The sequence below is a fragment of the Polypterus senegalus genome, chromosome 13 (assembly GCF_016835505.1).
Source record: "Polypterus senegalus isolate Bchr_013 chromosome 13, ASM1683550v1, whole genome shotgun sequence".
In the NCBI taxonomy this organism is placed as follows: Eukaryota; Metazoa; Chordata; class Cladistia; order Polypteriformes; family Polypteridae; genus Polypterus; species Polypterus senegalus.
The window spans coordinates 72443488-72462802 of NC_053166.1; the positions used below are offsets into that span (position 1 = coordinate 72443488).

A 19315-nucleotide genomic window follows, 5' to 3' on the forward strand; every position below is an offset into this window, starting at 1 on the left:
AAATGACTAGACCCTGGGCTGTTAACTCTCAGATAAAAGCACAACCAGTTTCCATTTTCCTTTTTTTTTTTTCTCCTTTTTTATTTAACAACAGCAATCTCCTGGGAAGAATTGAAATCTATTACCGAAAAAGAAATATGGTCCGCTGTGGTCTGCCTGTTGTCACGGCGACAAGCAGCATAAAAAGTGGAGAACAGGATTGGAGGCTGCAGAAGTGCACTGTCCTGCTGCACCGGCTGATTAATAAATGTGTGGTGCCAAAGCCACCCACCCCACCCCCTTTTGAGAAGAACATAATTTTATCCCAATTTCTCTTTTAACTGCTGAAGTACTAGGGTGTTCTACCGTGTTAGCCATTATGAATGTAGAGAAAAGCCAAGCAAAATGACACCTTTTATTGGCTAACTAAAAAGATTACAATATGCAAGCTTTCGAGGCAACTCAGACCCTGACATCTTGCCTGAAGACGGGGCCTGAACTGCTGAAGTTATTGTTCAGATTGTGTGTGCCCAGCATTATTGCATTTATTTAACTCCAGTCACATTCTTCAGTCTATAGTCAGGACTGGGTTGTTAATTTACCAAGCTGTGATTTAAGAAATGAGCACACACATTTGTCAATCCAATGAATAATTTGGCCCTAATGACTGAATTTTTATATATGTGCTTATCTCCTGTCAACTGCTGAATTTGTTCTTATCTGTTTGTCTGCAAACCACCAAAAGCAGGCTGCGTCACATGCATGCATCCACAGATTCAGCTGGACAGGGTTATATATTATTAGCGCAGCCTCCTTGTTCCCCCTCCCCTGCGCTCTTTGTCTCTCTGATGGTTATCAGATACAGGCGGAGGAGACCACGTGCAAACCTGAACCTCAGCTGCATTTCCCGCAAGCTGCAGCGCCACATCACCCACCTCCAGGAACAGGAATGGGACGCTTACATTTTGGGCTTTGTTGAATTGCATTATGCAGCTTGAGAGCCAGGAAGTGGCAAAGCTGTACCAGACAGAGTTCATCCGGAATGCCCGAGCAGTGGGTGTTCTGTGGGCTGTGTGCACCCTTTGCTTTGCGGTGATTGAAGTTGTCATCCTCATTCAGCCATCATGGGTGGCCACTGGAGAGCTCCATTACAGGCCAGAGCAGTTCAAAAGCCCAGAGCAGATGCCACAGTCAGGTTACTTTGGTCTGTATGAGATCTGCATAGAAACTGACTGGATGGTACCAGAATGCAAAGGTTCACTGTCCTCCCTCTCACCCATCCCGGCCTTCAAGACCGCGGCCGTCTTCGTCTGTATGTCACTTGTAATGGTGTGGACCAACGTTGGCTGTCTGGTTCTTTTCCGATTTTGTAATTCAGCCACCATCTACAAGGTCTGTGCGTGGCTGCAGCTGTCAGCAGGTATGAGGATTTTGCCTCTTTATGCATGTGTGTAGGAGTGGGGTTCAGAGGGGTCACTTTGGAAGCTTCAACCCACCATCCATCTGTCCATTTTTTAAACATTCGTTTTCCATTATATGGTTATAGGAAGTTGTAGCCTATCCTGGCAGCACTGAACATGAGGCAGGTATCAAACCTGAATGGGATGGTGATCCATTACAGAGCACACTCACTCACTCCGTCAAAATTTACTTTCACCATTTTTCCTCCCACAGTACAAAGACATGCAGGTTAGGTGCATTGGTGATTCTAAATTGTTCCATGTGTGCGTGTACATAGTGTTATAACATATACATTTCTCACACTAATATATTATTTCCATGTCAAAGTTACATTTACTTCAAATAAAAGCTATATTGGCAGTCTTTAAACTAATCAGAAAGCACAATGTGTCGAGTAAAGATGATAAACCAGTGAACCACAGCATCACCTTCCCACACTTCCTGTATTATGAACAAAAACTGGACCTTTTTCCTCTACTGGTTGGTTTTCCAAAATAGAAACAAAAAATAGTTGTGGTGGGCTGGCACCCTGTCCAGGGTTTGTTTCCTGCCTTGCGCCCTGTGTTGACCCTGTAGTTTGGATATAGCGGGTTGGATAACGGATGGATGGACTACTATGCAGAACCCTTATCAACTGTGAGTTTGCATTTCTTAAATGTCATATGGTATCTCAGAGAATGTGCAGCACAACTCCTGGTCCAGACTTTGGTCCTGTCACATCTGGACTACCGCAATTCTCTGCTGGCAGAAGTACCAGCATGTGCCACCACGCCGCTGCAGATGATTCAAAATGAAGCACTAGGTCTGTTGTCCGGGCACATGTCACTTCTCAAGTCACTACACTGGCTTCCTGTAATGGCATGTATTAAGTTCATATCCTTGATACTTGCCAAGAAAAAACTCGGTGGGTCTGTACCTACCTAAATGGAGAAACTTGTGAAGTCCATTGCTGCTTCTTCACCACTCAGGTCTGCTGATGAGTGGCATCTAATGATGCTACCTCTGTGTTGTATAAAATCTCTTTTCTTTTAGGGTGGCACGGTGGCGCAGTGGTAGCTCTGCTGCCTCACAGTTAGGAGACCCGGGTTCGCTTCCCAGGTCCTCCATGCATGGAGTTTGCATGTTCTCCCTGTGTCTGTGTGGGTTTCCTCCGGGTGCTCGGTTTCCTCCCACAGTCCAAGGACATGCAGGTTAGGTGCATTGGCGATTCTGAATTGTCTCTAGTGTGTGTGTGTGCCCTGCGGTGGGCTGGCGCCCTGCCAGGGGTTTGTTTCCTGTCGTGTGCCCTGTGTTGGCTGGGATTGGCTCCAGCAGAACCCCGTGACCCTGTAGTTAGGATATAGCGGGTTGGATAATGGATGGATGGACTCTTTTCTTTTGTATTTCATGGTTGGTGGAACGAGCTGCCCACCTCAAATTGAAATACTGACTCCTTCAATGCGTTTAAGAAGCATTTCAAGATTGTCTTGTTCAGTGAATTTCTGTCTATCTGATACTGACTGATAGATTTAGTAACCTTGGAATTGCTACTCATTTGTTTTTGTTTTGAGCTCTACACTTGTGATGATCAATTTTGTATTATTATCCTGGAATTCTTGCTCCTAAACAGTCTCACAGACTAAAGTTTACTTGATTGTGTTGACCTGTTTTGTAAGTTGCTTTGAATAAAAACGTCTTTTAAGCAAATTAATTTAAACGTTAAATGTCATGTCTTCTCTGCTTTATAACACAGGGTTTTGCTTGGCTGTGGCATGCCTAGTTTTCCCAGACAGCTTAGACACCCCCGAGGTACACACACTGTGTGGAAATGGGGTTGGCAGCTTCTCCTTGGGCCGCTGTTCTGTGCACTGGGCCTTTGTCCTGGCTATACTAGGAGTGCTGGATGCCTTCATACTATCTACTCTGGCTTTTGTTTTGGGAAATCGGCAAGATGCTCTTCTTCCACAGGACTTCAATCCCCATGCCAAAGGTAAAGTGTACTCTTAGGTCTTTAGTGCTTGTGCATTCCTGAGAACCCAGCTACCCTCAAACCACTGAAACAAAGCACCAGACACCTTAAGCCAACACTGGGAGAAGCATGAAAAAAGGAGCAAGTGTCTCTGACTCCCACTTCCAGGCCTACAGTAAATCATTTGCCTGATTGACTCTCTCTGGCTTCTCCCACCAGTAATAAAGAATTCTTTACCATATTAGTGACGTTTCAGTCTAGCGGGCATTCCATGGTGTTCAGAATGAGAATAGATGTCTGCAGACACCCTTGAAATCTTGGTGGATAGCATCGAAACCTATGGCAGAAAAGGCTACACCTTCAGGGGTTCTTTCCAATGACCCGTCCCCAATATTCCCCAGTCCACGCACTGTAAACTTTCAGAGTACAATGAAAAACACAAGCAAATCAAAGTTTTGACGGCTATCAAAACATGCTGAATTTGGTAAGGCAACATTAATGGTAACATTTCAAAATAGATGTCTTAAAAATCATTTTGATTTAGGAATGAAGTCTATGTATTGTATATTCTGGTATAACATGTTTGCCATTTACTATTAGACAGTAATTTTAACTTACTTTAGTCACTGGCTAGCTACACCATTTGAGCAATCTAGGTGGTCACCTAGTTGCAGCAAAATTTTGGGGGGGTGGGGGGCAGTTTTTGTTCATTATACATGGTAACTCAATACAGGTTCTGATTGACATACCCTTGGACTGTTCTGATTGTATTGATTTGTATGATTTTCACATACTAGCAAAGCTTGGTCTTAATATCTGATGACCTACTCATGATTTTCCATATTCCAGGAAGCACCACATTTAGCTTTTCAGGGGATCTTTTTTACATGGAAAGTTCTCATTTCTTTATTTTCTTCAGGTGCAGGTTCATAGGTTTAGTTTTGTTTTCATGGGTGCTGAAATTTCATAAATTTAGACAAAAAAAGGCAACAGGAATGGAGCTCTTGAATGCATTTGCTAAGGATTGATTTAAATAAAAACACTGCCTAAACATCTCCTATATGGATTTATATTAAAACCTGGCAAATATCATTTTCTGCCTTTCATCATCATCTACAGGATTCACACTTGGCATGCTAAAAAAAGTCCTTCATAGTCCGTCCTCCCGTCCAACCTCCTGTCTCTATATCTCGCACTCTCTCTGAAGCTGTGCATTTATTGGATAGTTGTATTGACTTATTTGCATATGCAAGATTATATTAACTAGGAATCAGGGGTACGTATTTACATGACAATTATAGTTCAATTTTGATGAATTTTATGATTATATTAAGTTTCATTAATTTAAAATAAGTATGGGTGTCTGTGGAGCTGCCTTGGTAAGATTATAACTAAACTGTCATCACCATTGTAAGGTGCCTACTTGGCTAGCTGTTTAAGTAGAGACCTATACATCGTCATCTATTATTATAATGTGAAACAAATGTGATCTTCTTATTTCCCTTTACAACAATGTTAAATGTCAAAATATAAACCCTGCTAATACAGCCCAATTCCATTTTCAGCATCATTTCTGAAATGTCATTCCTAATGTAGTTTACTCAAATTATAAATTCATTGTTTTTGTACCTAAACCCTCCATGTTTTTGCTTTGCCCAGTCTTGGCTTCTCTCTTGTGCTTCCAAGTTTCTATGTACAAGTCTGCTAGTGACGATTCCAAATTTTCCAGCTTAGGGCAGCAGAAATGCTAGAGTTAGCCCTTACTTTAGTTATTCATTTATACATTCAGTCAAAAACTGCATACCATGCAGCCTCATTCATGATCCGTGGTTCTGCTGGTATCATGGTCATTTACCGCTGTGGGTGTATTGACTACAAAGATCTATATATCTTGTGGCTCTTCATTATCAAAAGCAAAATGTTCACCTCCTTTTAAATGGGTATGGCAGCCAGAGGTGGGTAGAGTAGCCAAAAATTGTACTCAAGTAAGAGTAGTGTTACTTCAAAATAATATTACTAAAATAGAAGTAAAAAGTAGTCATCCAAAAAATCACTCAAGTATGAGTAAAAAAGAATTTGGTGAAAAGACTACTCAAGTACTGAGTAACTGGCCGATCATAATAAATGATTTATTTTTTAGAAATGTAATAAGACAGACAAAATATAAAATAATTTCCAAATAATAAAATAAAAAATGAGTAAAAATAAATAACATATTTACAAAATAAAGATGCACGAATAACACAAAGTTCCAAATCTCAGTTTTTCACAACAAAGTTTTTGAAGCCAATACCTACAGTAGGTAACATGTATGTTTGAACAGGCAAACTACTTACGGTGACAAGATATACTGTACACTGGCAGTATAATACTGCATATTCACTTGCCCTCCAAATAGCACAGCTGATAGAAAATAACATTAGAATAAAGCAGCTTGTGCACGTACAAGAAGTCTCACTTTACCTTGACTGTCTGTGTCTGTGCATGTTTGGTTAAAATGTGCTTGTTCTTCACTCAGTGAAGTGATTGTTAAGCTTCAGCAGGAGTTGGCTCTCATGTACACTGGAACCTTGGATTGCAAGTAACTTGGTATGTGAGTGTTTTGCAAGACAAGCTGAAATTTTTAATAAATTTTGATTTGATAAACGAGCGAGATCTTTCAATACGAGCAATCCGTATACGCTTTGCTGAGCGTCATGTGATCACAACTGAGCTAATGGTTCTTCTCTCACTTGCTGCAGGATTGTGGGCAATCGTCAGTCGGCATGCCTCACTCATATAGTCAACATCCGTACAAGCGTATACTGTTTACTACAGCATTGTGACCACGTGTGTGTGCTGTGACGTGTGAGTCTCTGTCTTGCACCCCAAAATACGAAGCTGAGTCTCAATACTTTAGCGACACCATCTTTATTCAGCTTGGAACAGGAACAGCGTGGTTATTTATTGTAGCGGGATCTGCCACTCCACTATACACAGACACAGCAGTCAGGCAGCGTCATGGCCAGGTTAGTGGCCAAGTAATACTGTGCCCTGTGCATTTATAATGTTCCTTGTATCACCCATCAACAGCAGGTGCTTATAGCATGACCACAATCTTTTCAGATTTGCTTTTACGGAAAACTGCTACTGCACTGGGTGCCTGCAGTTCCTTTGGGATGCTCTTCTGCATGTCTTCTACTTAGAAACTCACTCACACCGTCCATGATTCTTTCCAAAGGTAAAGTGCAGGTTAATTTGTTTTATGTGTTTTTACTTTATATTTTGTATTAATCATTTTTATATGAGTAGTTTTGGGTTGTGGAACGAATCATCTGAGTTTCCATTATTTCTTAAGGGGAAATTCGCTTTGATATACAAGTGCTTTGGATTGTGAGCACGTTTCCGGAACAAACTATGCTCTCAAACCGAGGTTCCACTTGTATTCTTTCTTTCCATGTCCGCTGTCTGTGAGGAGTTTGTGCCGCTATGCTGCCACAGTTTGTGCATGGTCATGTGACTGCATGGCTACGTGTGATTTGTGAAACGGAGTCTTGTGATTATTGTTGCTACGTCTAATTGGTGAAACAGAGTCTTGTGATTATTGTTGCTACGTCTGATTGGTGAAACTGGGTCTTGTGATTATTATTGCTACATCTGATTGGTGAAACAGTCATGCAGTAGATCCACTGGCAGCTTCTCTCTGGCAAAAATATAGCATTATAATGAAAAAAAAAAGTAACGATTCAAGTGTTGCTCAATGTAGTGGAGTAAGAGTAGCGTTTCTTCTTCACAAATGTACTCAAGTAAAAGTAAAAAGTATGGTGCAGTAAAACTACTCTTAGAAGTACAATTTTTTCTAAAAGTTACTCAAGTAAATGTAGCGGAGTAAATGTAACTCGTTACTACCCACCTCTGACGGCAGCACACCATTTAGCTGAGATTCACTCTGTAGAGTTCACATCATTTCATTTACAAAACTTGCCACTTTCTAAAACTCATATTTGCTCTTATATCATCATAATTTTGAATGCAGCAAGCGTCAATGCATTACAGTGATCCCTTCTTTATCGTGGGGTTTGTGTTCCAGAACCCCCCGTGAAAGATGAAAATCTGCAAAGTAAAAACCATATGTTCATATGATTATTTTTATATATTTTAAGCTCTTATAAACTCTCCCACACTCTTATAAACATTTCCCGCACAGTTATACAGCATAAACCCTTTGTATTCTTTTACATATTAGGTAAGATTCGTTGAAATTATGTATGTAAGCACACTGCTTATATAAAGTAAAACCTAAATATTATTTTATAGATATTGAGCATCTCCAATATCACATATGTTACAGCCATTACGATAGACAGTTCGTTTTGGAGCCATAACGAATGGCTTGACTATGCACAAAGATAAACACAAAAGGGCACAAAAGTTAACTCTTTACACAGCGAAACACGTTGATGCTGAATGAGCGAGACTTCCTGGTTAACGCAGTGCAATCAAATTCGGCGCTACATCGCTGAACCAATCAGCACACAGGAACTTAACTGTATGCTCTGATTGGGTAGCTTCTCAGCCATTTGCCAATAGCGTCCCTTGTATGAAATCAACTGTGCAAACCAACTGAGGAAGCATGTACCAGAAGTAGAAAGACCCATTGTCAACAGAAACCCGCAAAGCAGCGAAAAATCTGTGTTATATATTTAGATATGCTTACATATAAAATCCACAATAGAGTGAAGCTGCGAAAGTCAAAGCACAATATAGCGAGGGATTACTGTATTCCCTTTTACCACTAGTCCACTGCTGTCTTTGAATATCAAAGTAAAATCTGATTTTACAGAATGATTTTCCCTTGTTTATTTTTAACATGTGTAATGCCTTCTCTGACACATGACACATATTTAACAGGGGTGTTTTTGCATGTCATTTGGTCAGATGACACTGAGAAGAGCACCATTGCTCTTTTCTGTGTAAGTCATCACTCATGGTTTGTGCTTTGCCTTTACTGTCCATTTGATTGGTTTAGAAATGTCTGAAACGATGACCCCATCTACTTGTTCCCATCCACATGTAGGCCAAATTCATTCATGACTGTCTCCAAATGTATAACATATATGTTGAGCCCTGTGACTCTTTAACTCCCATTACTTTAATAAAGAGGTCATCTTGTCTAATTTTGGTCTCTCTGAACCACCAAAGCAAGAAAGTGAATATTTTGGTAGATAAGAATTTTCTTGATTTTCCTTGGCAACAAAGGCACAAATATGACTGGTGACTCTCTGGTTCCCTCTCCTGGCAGTAAAGAGGATGATTTAACAGATTAACTTTTCTAATAATATCTAGGCAGTGTATTGGCCCTGAGGCAAGGGATCTGCGCTGGCAATCGAAATGTTGCCAGTTCAAATCCCATAAATGCCAGGAGTGACTCTACTCCATTGGGCACTTCAGCAAGGTTTAACCTGCAATTGCTTTATCCTGGGTATGATGTTAATCTGCATTCATCCCTGCAATACTCCAATTTACAGGGAAAATGGGGTTGATGACAGGATTGGCACTCCAGCCACCGTAAAAAAAAAATCTCAAACTGTTCCAGTGTGGTGTTGAGTTGTTGCCCGTTTCACTCTGGTCCCAATCCAGGTGGTTTGTCTTATGGTGGGTGCAATGCACTGTCAGCATGGAGAATGGTAATAAAAAAATCCTGAGATAATTTGGCTTTAATGTTCATTTTGCATAATCCACATGTCCGACATCCAGTTATATGCTCACAACATTTGAAACATGTATTTTGCCTAAAATATTGGCAAAAGAACCACTTCTGGAAAATCGTCCCATGAACAGCATGGCAGGACATTCAAGTGAGATCCATATTTTGAATTGAAAACTAGAAACACACCCATTACTGGTCAGGACTCTTGCCCTGTAATAGCTCATTCATTGGCTACCATAACACTTCATGTGATAATGCAGCACAATTAGAAATTTAAAGTTAAAGAAAAGCACATACTGTAAAGACATTACTGCAGTGGGCTGGCGCCCTGCCCAGGGTTTGTTTCCTGCCTTGCGCCCTGTGTTGGCTGGGATTGGCTCCAGCAGACCCCCGTGACCCTGTGGTTAGGATATAGCGGGTTGGATAATGGATGGATGGATGGATGGATAAAGACATTATCAGGACAGTAGGCCTCAACTTGTGCATGTGAGGTGCTTCAAGAAGCAGAAGGTCAGTTCACTGGTGCAGTTTTACAGACTGACTGCTGTTGAAATGCGACTAATGAATGAAGGAGGAGGATGTTCTGCACTTGAAAAGCTGGAACCCATTTGAAAGCACTCTCTAGTCACTCACAAGAGGATTCTCCAGAAGTAGTTTAACAATATTTTAGCCAAAATACACGTGTTTGGGAGTTTGTGAACATATGACTGGATACTGTATCTGTCATACGGATTATGCAACACAAGTAGCTGCAGATTTTATTTTTTTTTTGGATATGTTTACTGTTATTCTATGTGGGCATCTCTTCTCAGGTATCACTACAAGCAACAAGGAGTAAATGACAGATTACAAAAGTATCATTTTTGAAGAAGGAATCCTGTATAATTCAAGTCCAGGTTCCAAAAGTGATATGCATTAGCAGGCTTCTAACAAGACCTACAATACACAACAATATCTTTATTGACTTTTGTATACTTGCTTTTCCGAAGTTGTTAAACTTTTGACTTCCTTTTCTGGTTCTGGAAGAAGTGGTTTCTCTCATTAATATCCCAGAATTCTCAGCTATGAGAAGCTGTGATTACTGTCACTGTGTCTCCTGCCATGGTTAAAAAAAAGAATGGCCAGTCTCTGCCCAGTGCCCACTTTACCCCTGTGCCAATGTGTGTGTCTGCTTCCTACTGCTGACTCTCTCCAAAACGAAAAACCTTTTAAAATCATTCTGCATTCTACCACATTTGTCCTCTTGCACACATCACCTTACAAGTATAATGTAAGTAACATATATACATTCAGTATATATACAATGCATACTATTTGTACAGTATGTGTATACATTGTGAAGGCAAGGGGGTGCCATAGAGCCCCTAACACGAACCCACAAGGCAGTCCCAGGTTCAAGAAAGGGTATTTATTCCACAGTACTTCAGTATACACAAGCACAAACAAAAGTCAAACACCTTATATCACCTCTCCTCTTTCCACTACACTGCACTTCGCCAGCTGACTATTGCCTTCCTTAATCCCAACAACGACTCGCCTGGACACGGCAGTGCAGTCCATTTTATGTAGGACCCAAGAGTACTTGCGGAAGTACAGGAAGTACACCCCCATGCAGCGCCATCTTGTGGCACCCACACGTCCATGCTAATTCCTGAATGGGCACTAGTATAGAAGGCTACTGCCATCTAATGACTGTGGGGAATAAACATCCTCCAGAGACAGTCCTTCCCTGTCCTCCTCTTCTATCCCAGCCAGGGAAAGTGCTACAAATACAGGGTGAGATAAAATTATGTTAACGTTTGAATGGCAGAAACAATTTATTCACAAAACCTATTTAATATGTGCAAGATGATTTACAGGAATATCTCAACCTGTTCACCCTCATGTTCAACACACAAAAACCAACAAGCAACAGTACCATTTAAAGCCATAACACTGTCCGTATTCTGTCCTTCAGGTCATTGATATCACAAACTATGCTGCTATAAATATGCTCCTTCACCATACCCAATAACCAGAAATCACAGGGTGTCAAATAAGTAGAGTGTGGAGGCCATGGCGATGGTCCACCATGACCTATCCATTGACCTAGATAGGTGTGGTCAAGGTAAAAATAATCCATTAGTGTTAACATAATTTTGACTCACCCTGTACGTCTGGTCAGGACGACTGTCCGTTTGCCTGGGGCGTCCTGCCTGGGTAGGTAACAGTCTTCTGTCTTGGTTGTAATGTCCATCCATCCATTAGGGAAGCCTCGTCCAGGAGTGATATCCTTTCCTGTCTTGGCCGGAATGCCTTTCAGTCTAATCAGGGGTTCCCGTCTGCGTAAGTATCTTCGCGAGTCCCTGATGGGTTTTCCATCCATCTTGTGTGACACTTACAACGTGTATATATGTGTCAGTCTATGTATCTGATATATACATATACTATATTTAGCTTATAGACAGATAGACACATAAAAATGTACAGTAGCTGTGTTAATGCAATTACAATTAATTCAAAAGACGTTAATTACCAGCAAAAACGGGATACAAATTAAGTAAACTGTTAGAATGATAATCTGCAGCCACTGTGGTCCTCAAGAACCTAATTTTTCTGTTGAATAATTAAAGTGAGTCTTATGTAGTTTGTATCTAACAGACATTTTCTCTTGCTTGATTCACAGATTTGCCTGAAACCTAGAGGAGATGTGGTTGCACCAGGATTTCTAGAGAACAGGTGAGAGAATGCGCAGTCAGATCATGATGTTCAAGACACAGACATGCAATTACTGTATGCCAAATGTCTGATTAAGTAAAGTACCTCAACATACCACACATTTGAGTTTGATGCCCAGCTTACTTTCTGTGTTAGTGTGCAATTTTCTCCAGATGTTGCACCTTTTTCCCAAAAGCATGCAGGTCAGGTTGACTGCTGTTTCTAAACTCACATCACATATCTTTGGCCAAATCAGCAGTTCCTTTGTGCAAATTTGAGGGTTGTTGTTTTTTTTTTATAATATTCTTTGAGCTTCTATAAATGCTAAATTTATCCTTAGAACAAATAAAGCTTTATCCGATCGATCTATAATTGTTTGTGCTCTTACTTGGTAATTGCTTCTCTGTTACTGACTCCCTCATAACGCCCTACTAGGCAGATGTATTTTAACGAATTGTTTGTAACTCCTTTTAATACAGAACGGTGGCTAGTTCAGTTGCTATTCTTCACATGCCAAATATTTAATTGGAAACCAGTTAAACAGATGATTATCATCCCTGCTTACTACGAAGATGACTCCAAATTTTTGTGTTTTAAGTGATGAGCTCCAGAACTCCTTTGGGATCACAACAAAGGAACTATTTTGATGGAACTGAAGCCCTTGACACTGGAGAGAATGATCAACTAGTATTTCTGCTTAAATTGATTAACTATGCATTTTGAGACAATCCGCGTTTTTTGGTTTGGATCCGTTTTATCTCTCCACTACATGGAAATAGATTATATAGTTTTGACAATGAGTAGCCCAACAATAATGGATAAGTATTGTAAGGTACCATTTATGTTGATCATTTTGGAACTGCTTTGTACGTTTGTATAAACAAATCTTTGTCTTTAAATGTATGCATTATAGTAATTTGCATTTTGAATTTGTCACAGCGTTCTGAGTCAGCACACAGTGAAGATCGCTATACAAAAAATAACTTAACTAAAATTAACTGAATTAACGTTTATTTTTTCGAATACCTTTGGCCAGAAAGAAACGATAAGAATGACGTGACCGCATCCCTGATGCGACCTTTACGTTGCTGTCGCTCATCTAATTAAAAGACACAACGCACAAGGGCGGCGCATGAAGATCACGTGACGTGCTAAGGTCGCCCGAGCCTGGGGTGAAATTTAGGCAGCCACCTTCTACACTGTTAAAAATTTAGATGCCAAAATGGTTCTTCAGAGCGATGCCATAGGGGAACCACATTTGGTTCTCCAAAGACCCATCAACACGAAGGTTCCAGAAGGAACCTTTATTTAGACAAGTAACAGGTGCAATACAATAATGTAACACATTTATGAAATGACAATGACTCGTGATTTTAAAAGGACTCTTGCTGCATACAGTAATATGGGCTAAGGTCAGGTTTTCTTAAGCCGTTAACGTCTTAAGTAACTTTAAAAACATTATAGATTTTTAATACATATTAGGACGTTTTTCAAATCATAAAGAACCAACGTCATATGCAGAGAACCCTTCCCAGAATGAAATGGTGCTTTAGCAAGCAATACAAGGAACCCCAGTAAAGAACCATAAAATGCCATTAAGTAACCATTATTTTTAAGAGAGTGAGTGAGCGGAGGCATTTCATCAAAGATCTGAGGCATAGCAACATGTTATTTTACAAATAGCATATGCTTTAAAATCCTTTGTGTTTTCCTCCTTTAATTGTACAAATGCCCGATCGATATAGTGTTCTGTTTAAACCTAACCTTATCTCGCCCTCTTTCTTTCTCTCTCTCTCTCCCTCTCTCTCCGTTCCATCAGATTGGACACCGATGAAAACAAAACAGCCTCAATATCTCAGCCCCGTTCCCAGATCTCAGCAGCATTGGGAGAAAAAAAATCTCTACGTATCCTAGTTACATAATCTGAGCTGTTGTTATGGCAACTGGTACTTGGCAACCTCCTCCTGCAGAGCCGCGTCCCCAGAGTACCAGCGGAAGTTTGATTCTCATGCAGCAGAGAGTGAGTGAGTGAGCTCAGCCTCGGGAGCGCTAGGTGTTCATTCTGTACCTTTCCCTGAAAGAAAATTTCAATAATTCGCGGCTAGTAGCATATTGTATTATCTTCAAAAGGTAACTCTGTGTTTTGTCTAAGGTAAAAAAAAAAGAAAACTAGTGTGGCAGAGTAAGATGACAAAACTGCCACAAAGAGCTCCAGCTTGATGAAGTGCTATCAAAAGTAGGTGATGAAAATGACAGCCAGCATCCAAAATGCTGCCAATAATAAATAAATAAAAGCGAAAAGAGGTTTGAGGAAAACCTATACCTGTTGTGGTTATGCCTTTATTTGTAGTAGGTAGTGCTATGTGGATTGGTGACTTGGTGGTTTTGTAATTGAGAGTTTGTTCCACCGAGAGGCTCATAAAGCCCTAAAACAAAAAAGTGGGTGTAAAAACGAAACAGATGCAATTAGCTTTATTGTCGTTGTTACTTTTATGCAGAATCACTCCATCTACCCGTTAATCCATTGTCAGGTTCTGGGGACTGGACAATGGTGTAGCGACGACTAAAACCTGGTCCTTCTGCTACTGACTCACACAGCGCAAACGAGTTTTATCTATTTTACACTATGGCTGCCGGGAAAGCGTCAACCAGTAACGTAGTTGAACATGGCCACACACATTCCCAGCCCTCACATGTTTAGAGGTGGGTTTGACCGGGCCACTCCCGATTTCCAGCTATGCGTCCCGGTCTACCGTGGAATAACTAAAAAAATAATATGTCCTGGTTTTGACAGGTTACCCATCTAAAAAAGTTTGTTTTGTACAGGAAACGTAAAAGTCAGTCGACACAGACATCAAACCACCAATCGCACAAAAGAAAAGCAACACTGTGTGCTTCGTTCGCCTATCAATCACAGCTGTCATTTAGGGCGTTGCCTCAAGGCGCTTCAATCTGTCATGGAAAAAATATGGAGAGGATGATACCAGCCCATGCCGTGTAGCTCACAAATCGACCATGCCGAGAAGAAAATGCGTTTTTAATCAGGGGCTGCAGCATGCGTCACCTTTTCTCAAACCAGTACCAAATGGATGAGACCAAAACTTTGAGCACTGATTGCAAAAGCAATGACACTTTACTGGGCTACGTGGTAGGCTTATACGGCCTTGCTTGGCAAAGGATCATTTCAGTCTATGAAGGGTTCTTCGTGTATAGCTGGCCTTTGAAAAAGGTCCTAATATGTGGACACAACACATTTTCAACGTTTATAAGGCTAATAATCAGGATACAAGCAGATCATGAAAACCTGAATTGAAACTGTGCTGTTATGAGTGACCTTTTAAAATCAGGAACCCCTTGAGATCTCACAAATCTATGATCCATTTTTTGTAATGTATGAAGCCTATTACAAATCTAAATAAATAAAGATTCTTTTTGGAACCTTAATAAGGATGGTTCTGTTAGGAACAAAAATGGTCCCTCTATGGCATCATTTTAATGCACCGCACTGGCTTCTTTACATGTAAGAGTATATAGTACATTAACATTAAATATGGACCTTTAAAAACAATCCAAATACACCGGGTTTGTCCAAAAAGCAGTAATGAATGTTTATGTACTCTAAAATGCGCTGATTTTGCCCATGCATGTAATGTATTAAATGCGCTGAGATGTTTAATGAAGCATTACAAATGTTTCTTAAATTTAAAATGCCATTTCAAAAAATGTGTAGTGATGTGAAAGTATATGCGCTTGTTTTTGAGGTTATTCCTGTCTGATGATGATGAGACAAAGCCGTCATTAAACAAATGCCCTAATGGGTATTGTGCATGGACATGAATTGACACACATATTCACGGTACACTAGTGTACCGGTTTGGGTCTCGTCACCCTAGTTTTCAGTCGCCGATTAACCGAACACTTACACGCAACCTATAGTGACGGGGCAAATCTACCATCAGCACGTTCGTGACGACAAAAGTCGTTTTAACCAATCTACAGAAGGTACGATGAAACGATCGAGTCTGCGCGTGCCGAAAAGGGGAGGAGGTAGGGCACTCCCGATGAAACGATGTTGACACCAAGTGCCGAAATGACCAAGGGAGCTTGACTGTAACCGCGCTTCGTAAAGCGATCGAGTCTTCGCACACCGCACGCGACACATACCGCTCTACATTAATGTCTTCGCGCTGCATTAAGTATGAACAGCTCTCTGTTAAGGTGCTAGGCGCAGGTCTTGATCCGGGCTTGTATGATGAATATGCAGATAAATAGGTATCAGTTACTTCCAAGTTCAGACACATCAGGAAATTTAAATAAAGTTTGGCGAAGGAAGAAGGCGCGAATGTGTTGTTTTCCCGCGCAGAGGGCTGGCGGGTTGTCCTGCGGAGGTGGATGGATGCAAAGGGAAAAAGCAGGACGGAAACGGAAATAAGTTGGGAGTTTTAGCTTTAGCAGTGCTCTTTGTCTATTCAAGTAAAAAATGATAAAAGGGAAAAAAATATCGCGAAGACGAGAGGAGGCAGCAGTGGCGGCTGTTCGAATAATACATGAGGTGGAAAATGAATGGATGGATGGACTTTAGCTTGTCAAACACACAACTGCAAGCGTTGAAGACGTCCAGCTGGAAAATCTAGGTGCAATTTCTTTTTTATTAAGTATATTTTGTCCTTTTGAATTGTTTGCCTTATTTTGTATAAGTGAAAGGTCATTATTAAAAGTTTTTTGGCACATTTAACTCCAGCAGCATCCCAGATCTGCAGTGGTAAGACAGAAAATATTAAAGACTGAGCCCATAAGTTACGCATCAAAGTATTTCATGCAGAAAAGTTAACTTGAAAATTCTGTGTTGATGTTAATAACAGCATTTATCCAGTAAAGTTGTGTGCAACAGTTGTATTTTGTGTGATTTATGTCTACTTTGATATGCATTTATGTTTCTCTAATGGCTATGGCACATTACGTGACTTTTCCAGTGATTTTCAGTGGTATTTTTTATTTATATAATCATGGTGAGTTAAAAGCAGTCAACGGCACACTCCCGTGAGCAGCAGTTACCTAGTGTGGCATACCCAGCAATTCACTCTAACTAGTCCACGACTGGCTCTGACAAAATCAAATATGAGAGTTGACAACGAATGAATGTTCATCAGGAAGTACAATGCGTGGAATGCAGCAAGGAGGAATATCAAACAGGTGTTTTGGAAGCTCAGAAAAGGAAGCTTGACTGTCTAATGTCTTGTGTTTTACCTACCATGTGGAAAAGAAGAAAGCAGATATTGTGGCTGAACTTGCCATGCCTGCTAACTCTTCATACATCACTGGCTCTGTCAAGCAGTACAGTAGGGTGCACAGAACTGTGCTGGTTGGCACGCAGTCACATATTTTGACATGCAAGACAATAGGCAAGACTGGCATACCCAAATACTAGAAGATGTGCAATCGGATACCAATTTTAGCACTGCAATTTCAATGAAAATGTATGTAAATGTAAGGACTCATGAAGCCCCATCCAAAATAAGCACTGAAATGGTGCCATATGTGTTTGTGATGTGGAAGGAAAATAGGAGTAGAAGGGCAGTACTTTTGAGTTATTAGTCGACAACACTTACTACTGCCTCAGAATGTTGATATGAATTGATTTTAAATATTAGATGCAAAGAAAGATTACAAAACTCACAAGATCATGGAGCCCATTATGTTTGGTTTGTGTTTCATAAAGACTGTAGGCACATCTGCTTCAAAAGCAGTTGGTTCATCACCTGCTCCCTTCCATGTAATCTGAATGGCCAAATTTATATTAGGGAACTTGAGTTTGGGAGTGGGGTTGAGGCAGTGGTCAAGTTAAATCATTATTCAGTATGTCATTGTGGTCTGCATATTCAAGTTAGCTTTTCTATCCTATACCAGACCAGCTGATGTAATATTACTCTTTCACATACTGTACAATATATTTTTATTTCTAGTTCTCAATTTCAATGCTGTGAAGGAAAGACAGCATTTTTTAACAGGCCAGGAAAAGGAGGATTGATTCAGAAACCTTTAAACAGGCAATTGTCAGAAACCAGAAAAAAAAAAAAGAAAAGAAATAAATTAGCTAAATACCAAATCCCAAAAAGTTAACCAAACTCATAGTCAAAATTGTTAATGAAAAAAGATGCAACCCTAAAACCTTTGAGAAAACGCTAACTAGCAACATGAAAGTGTTGAATATTTTGTCTTAGTTTATTTTTTCCTTTTGGTGTGAATTCACAGTTTGACTTGGAGGTTTTCTATCCCAGTGAGTTTGGTGATGACATTAGTTTTTTCACTTTGAGCTACGTTTTTTAGTTATGAAATGTTGTGGAACGTTCCCTCAGCCATTTCTAAGCTCCCATTATTTTTAGGTTTTAGGTTCTGAACTATCAATGAGATGACGGGATAAAAAATTCACCACAAGTCCATATCTGTTAACTGATTCAAATCAAAAGCAAAGTCTTTGCTATTTCCTTTATTTAACAATCACCTTGCTAACCGTCTTTGTTTCTGTTATTTTTAATTGTTTTTTCATTATTTTTTATTGATGTCAAAACAAATGGAAAGACAACAAAAAACTAGGAAATTGATTTCATGTACAAATTGAAGAAACCCACCCAAAACCAACCCCACCCTGGAGCTATTTAAGCAGTGAATTTTAAATTGGGACTGATGGAACTGACAGGGCCCAGAGATCCACATGCCCAGCTGAGGAAAGAAATCTATTAGAAAAGTGTCAAATTGAAATCAGGGGTTTGCTGTCAGCCATGACTTGATTATGGAGATAGTTAGATAGTTCCCATTTACTAATAGTATGCACAGGTACCCCATTAATAAGCAAAGGCTAACAGTTCTAATAAAGCAAAGATGTAAAAAGAGGACTTGCAGACCAAGAAAGTGACAGATTCAGGATTCTTCCATTGGGAAACTATTAGACTTGAGGACAATGAGATAATGCCCTGGTACTGAAGAGAAAGAGAGAGGTTAAAGAAATCTTATCAAATATATTTTCAATTCTGATTCTTGTGTCAAGACTTGATTTTTGATGATGCATTCTTGATCTCCCAGTATTCAACCCGTTTATTTTTACTTTAACCACATCTGTTCTCTTGGTTAAATTACAGAAATTGTACTGTAAAATATGATAGAAAGACAACAGGAATCCATAATCTTAGACAACGGCAGGAGCATGTTGATGTGTTAAATACCTTCTCCTGTACATCATGATTTTATGATGCACAACTTCCTTGTGTCACATGTTAGCTATGGGTAAGTGCTAGGCACAAAATGGCCACCGGTACCAAAGGAAATCCACAAAATGAGGATAAGCATGTTGAATTCTAAACAATAAAAATAATGCTTAGGCTACAATTCAAAATTAAAATGAAACTGAAACTTCTGTAGACAAAGGAATACATAAAAATGTAATCAAATAACAAGAAAAATGTTTGAACAAAATAAAAATCAATATCATAGTCAAACCTGTGAGGGTTGTGGCATCATTATTATGTTATATTGTTTGCTTTTCC

The 19315-nt window shown here is 39.9% G+C and overlaps 1 protein-coding gene across 1 annotated transcript; it reads left to right on the forward strand.

The window, feature by feature from the left end:
• Nucleotides 1-772: 772 nt before the first annotated feature.
• lhfpl4b (LHFPL tetraspan subfamily member 4b) lies at nucleotides 773-13678 on the forward strand. The gene is made up of 4 exons (XM_039776178.1): nucleotides 773-1399; nucleotides 3173-3409; nucleotides 11743-11795; nucleotides 13594-13678. Exons 1-3 carry the CDS (start codon nucleotides 967-969, stop codon nucleotides 11757-11759), a joined length of 687 nt encoding a protein of 228 aa, XP_039632112.1. The 5' UTR covers nucleotides 773-966; the 3' UTR covers nucleotides 11760-11795; nucleotides 13594-13678.
• Nucleotides 13679-19315: the final 5637 nt, after the last annotated feature.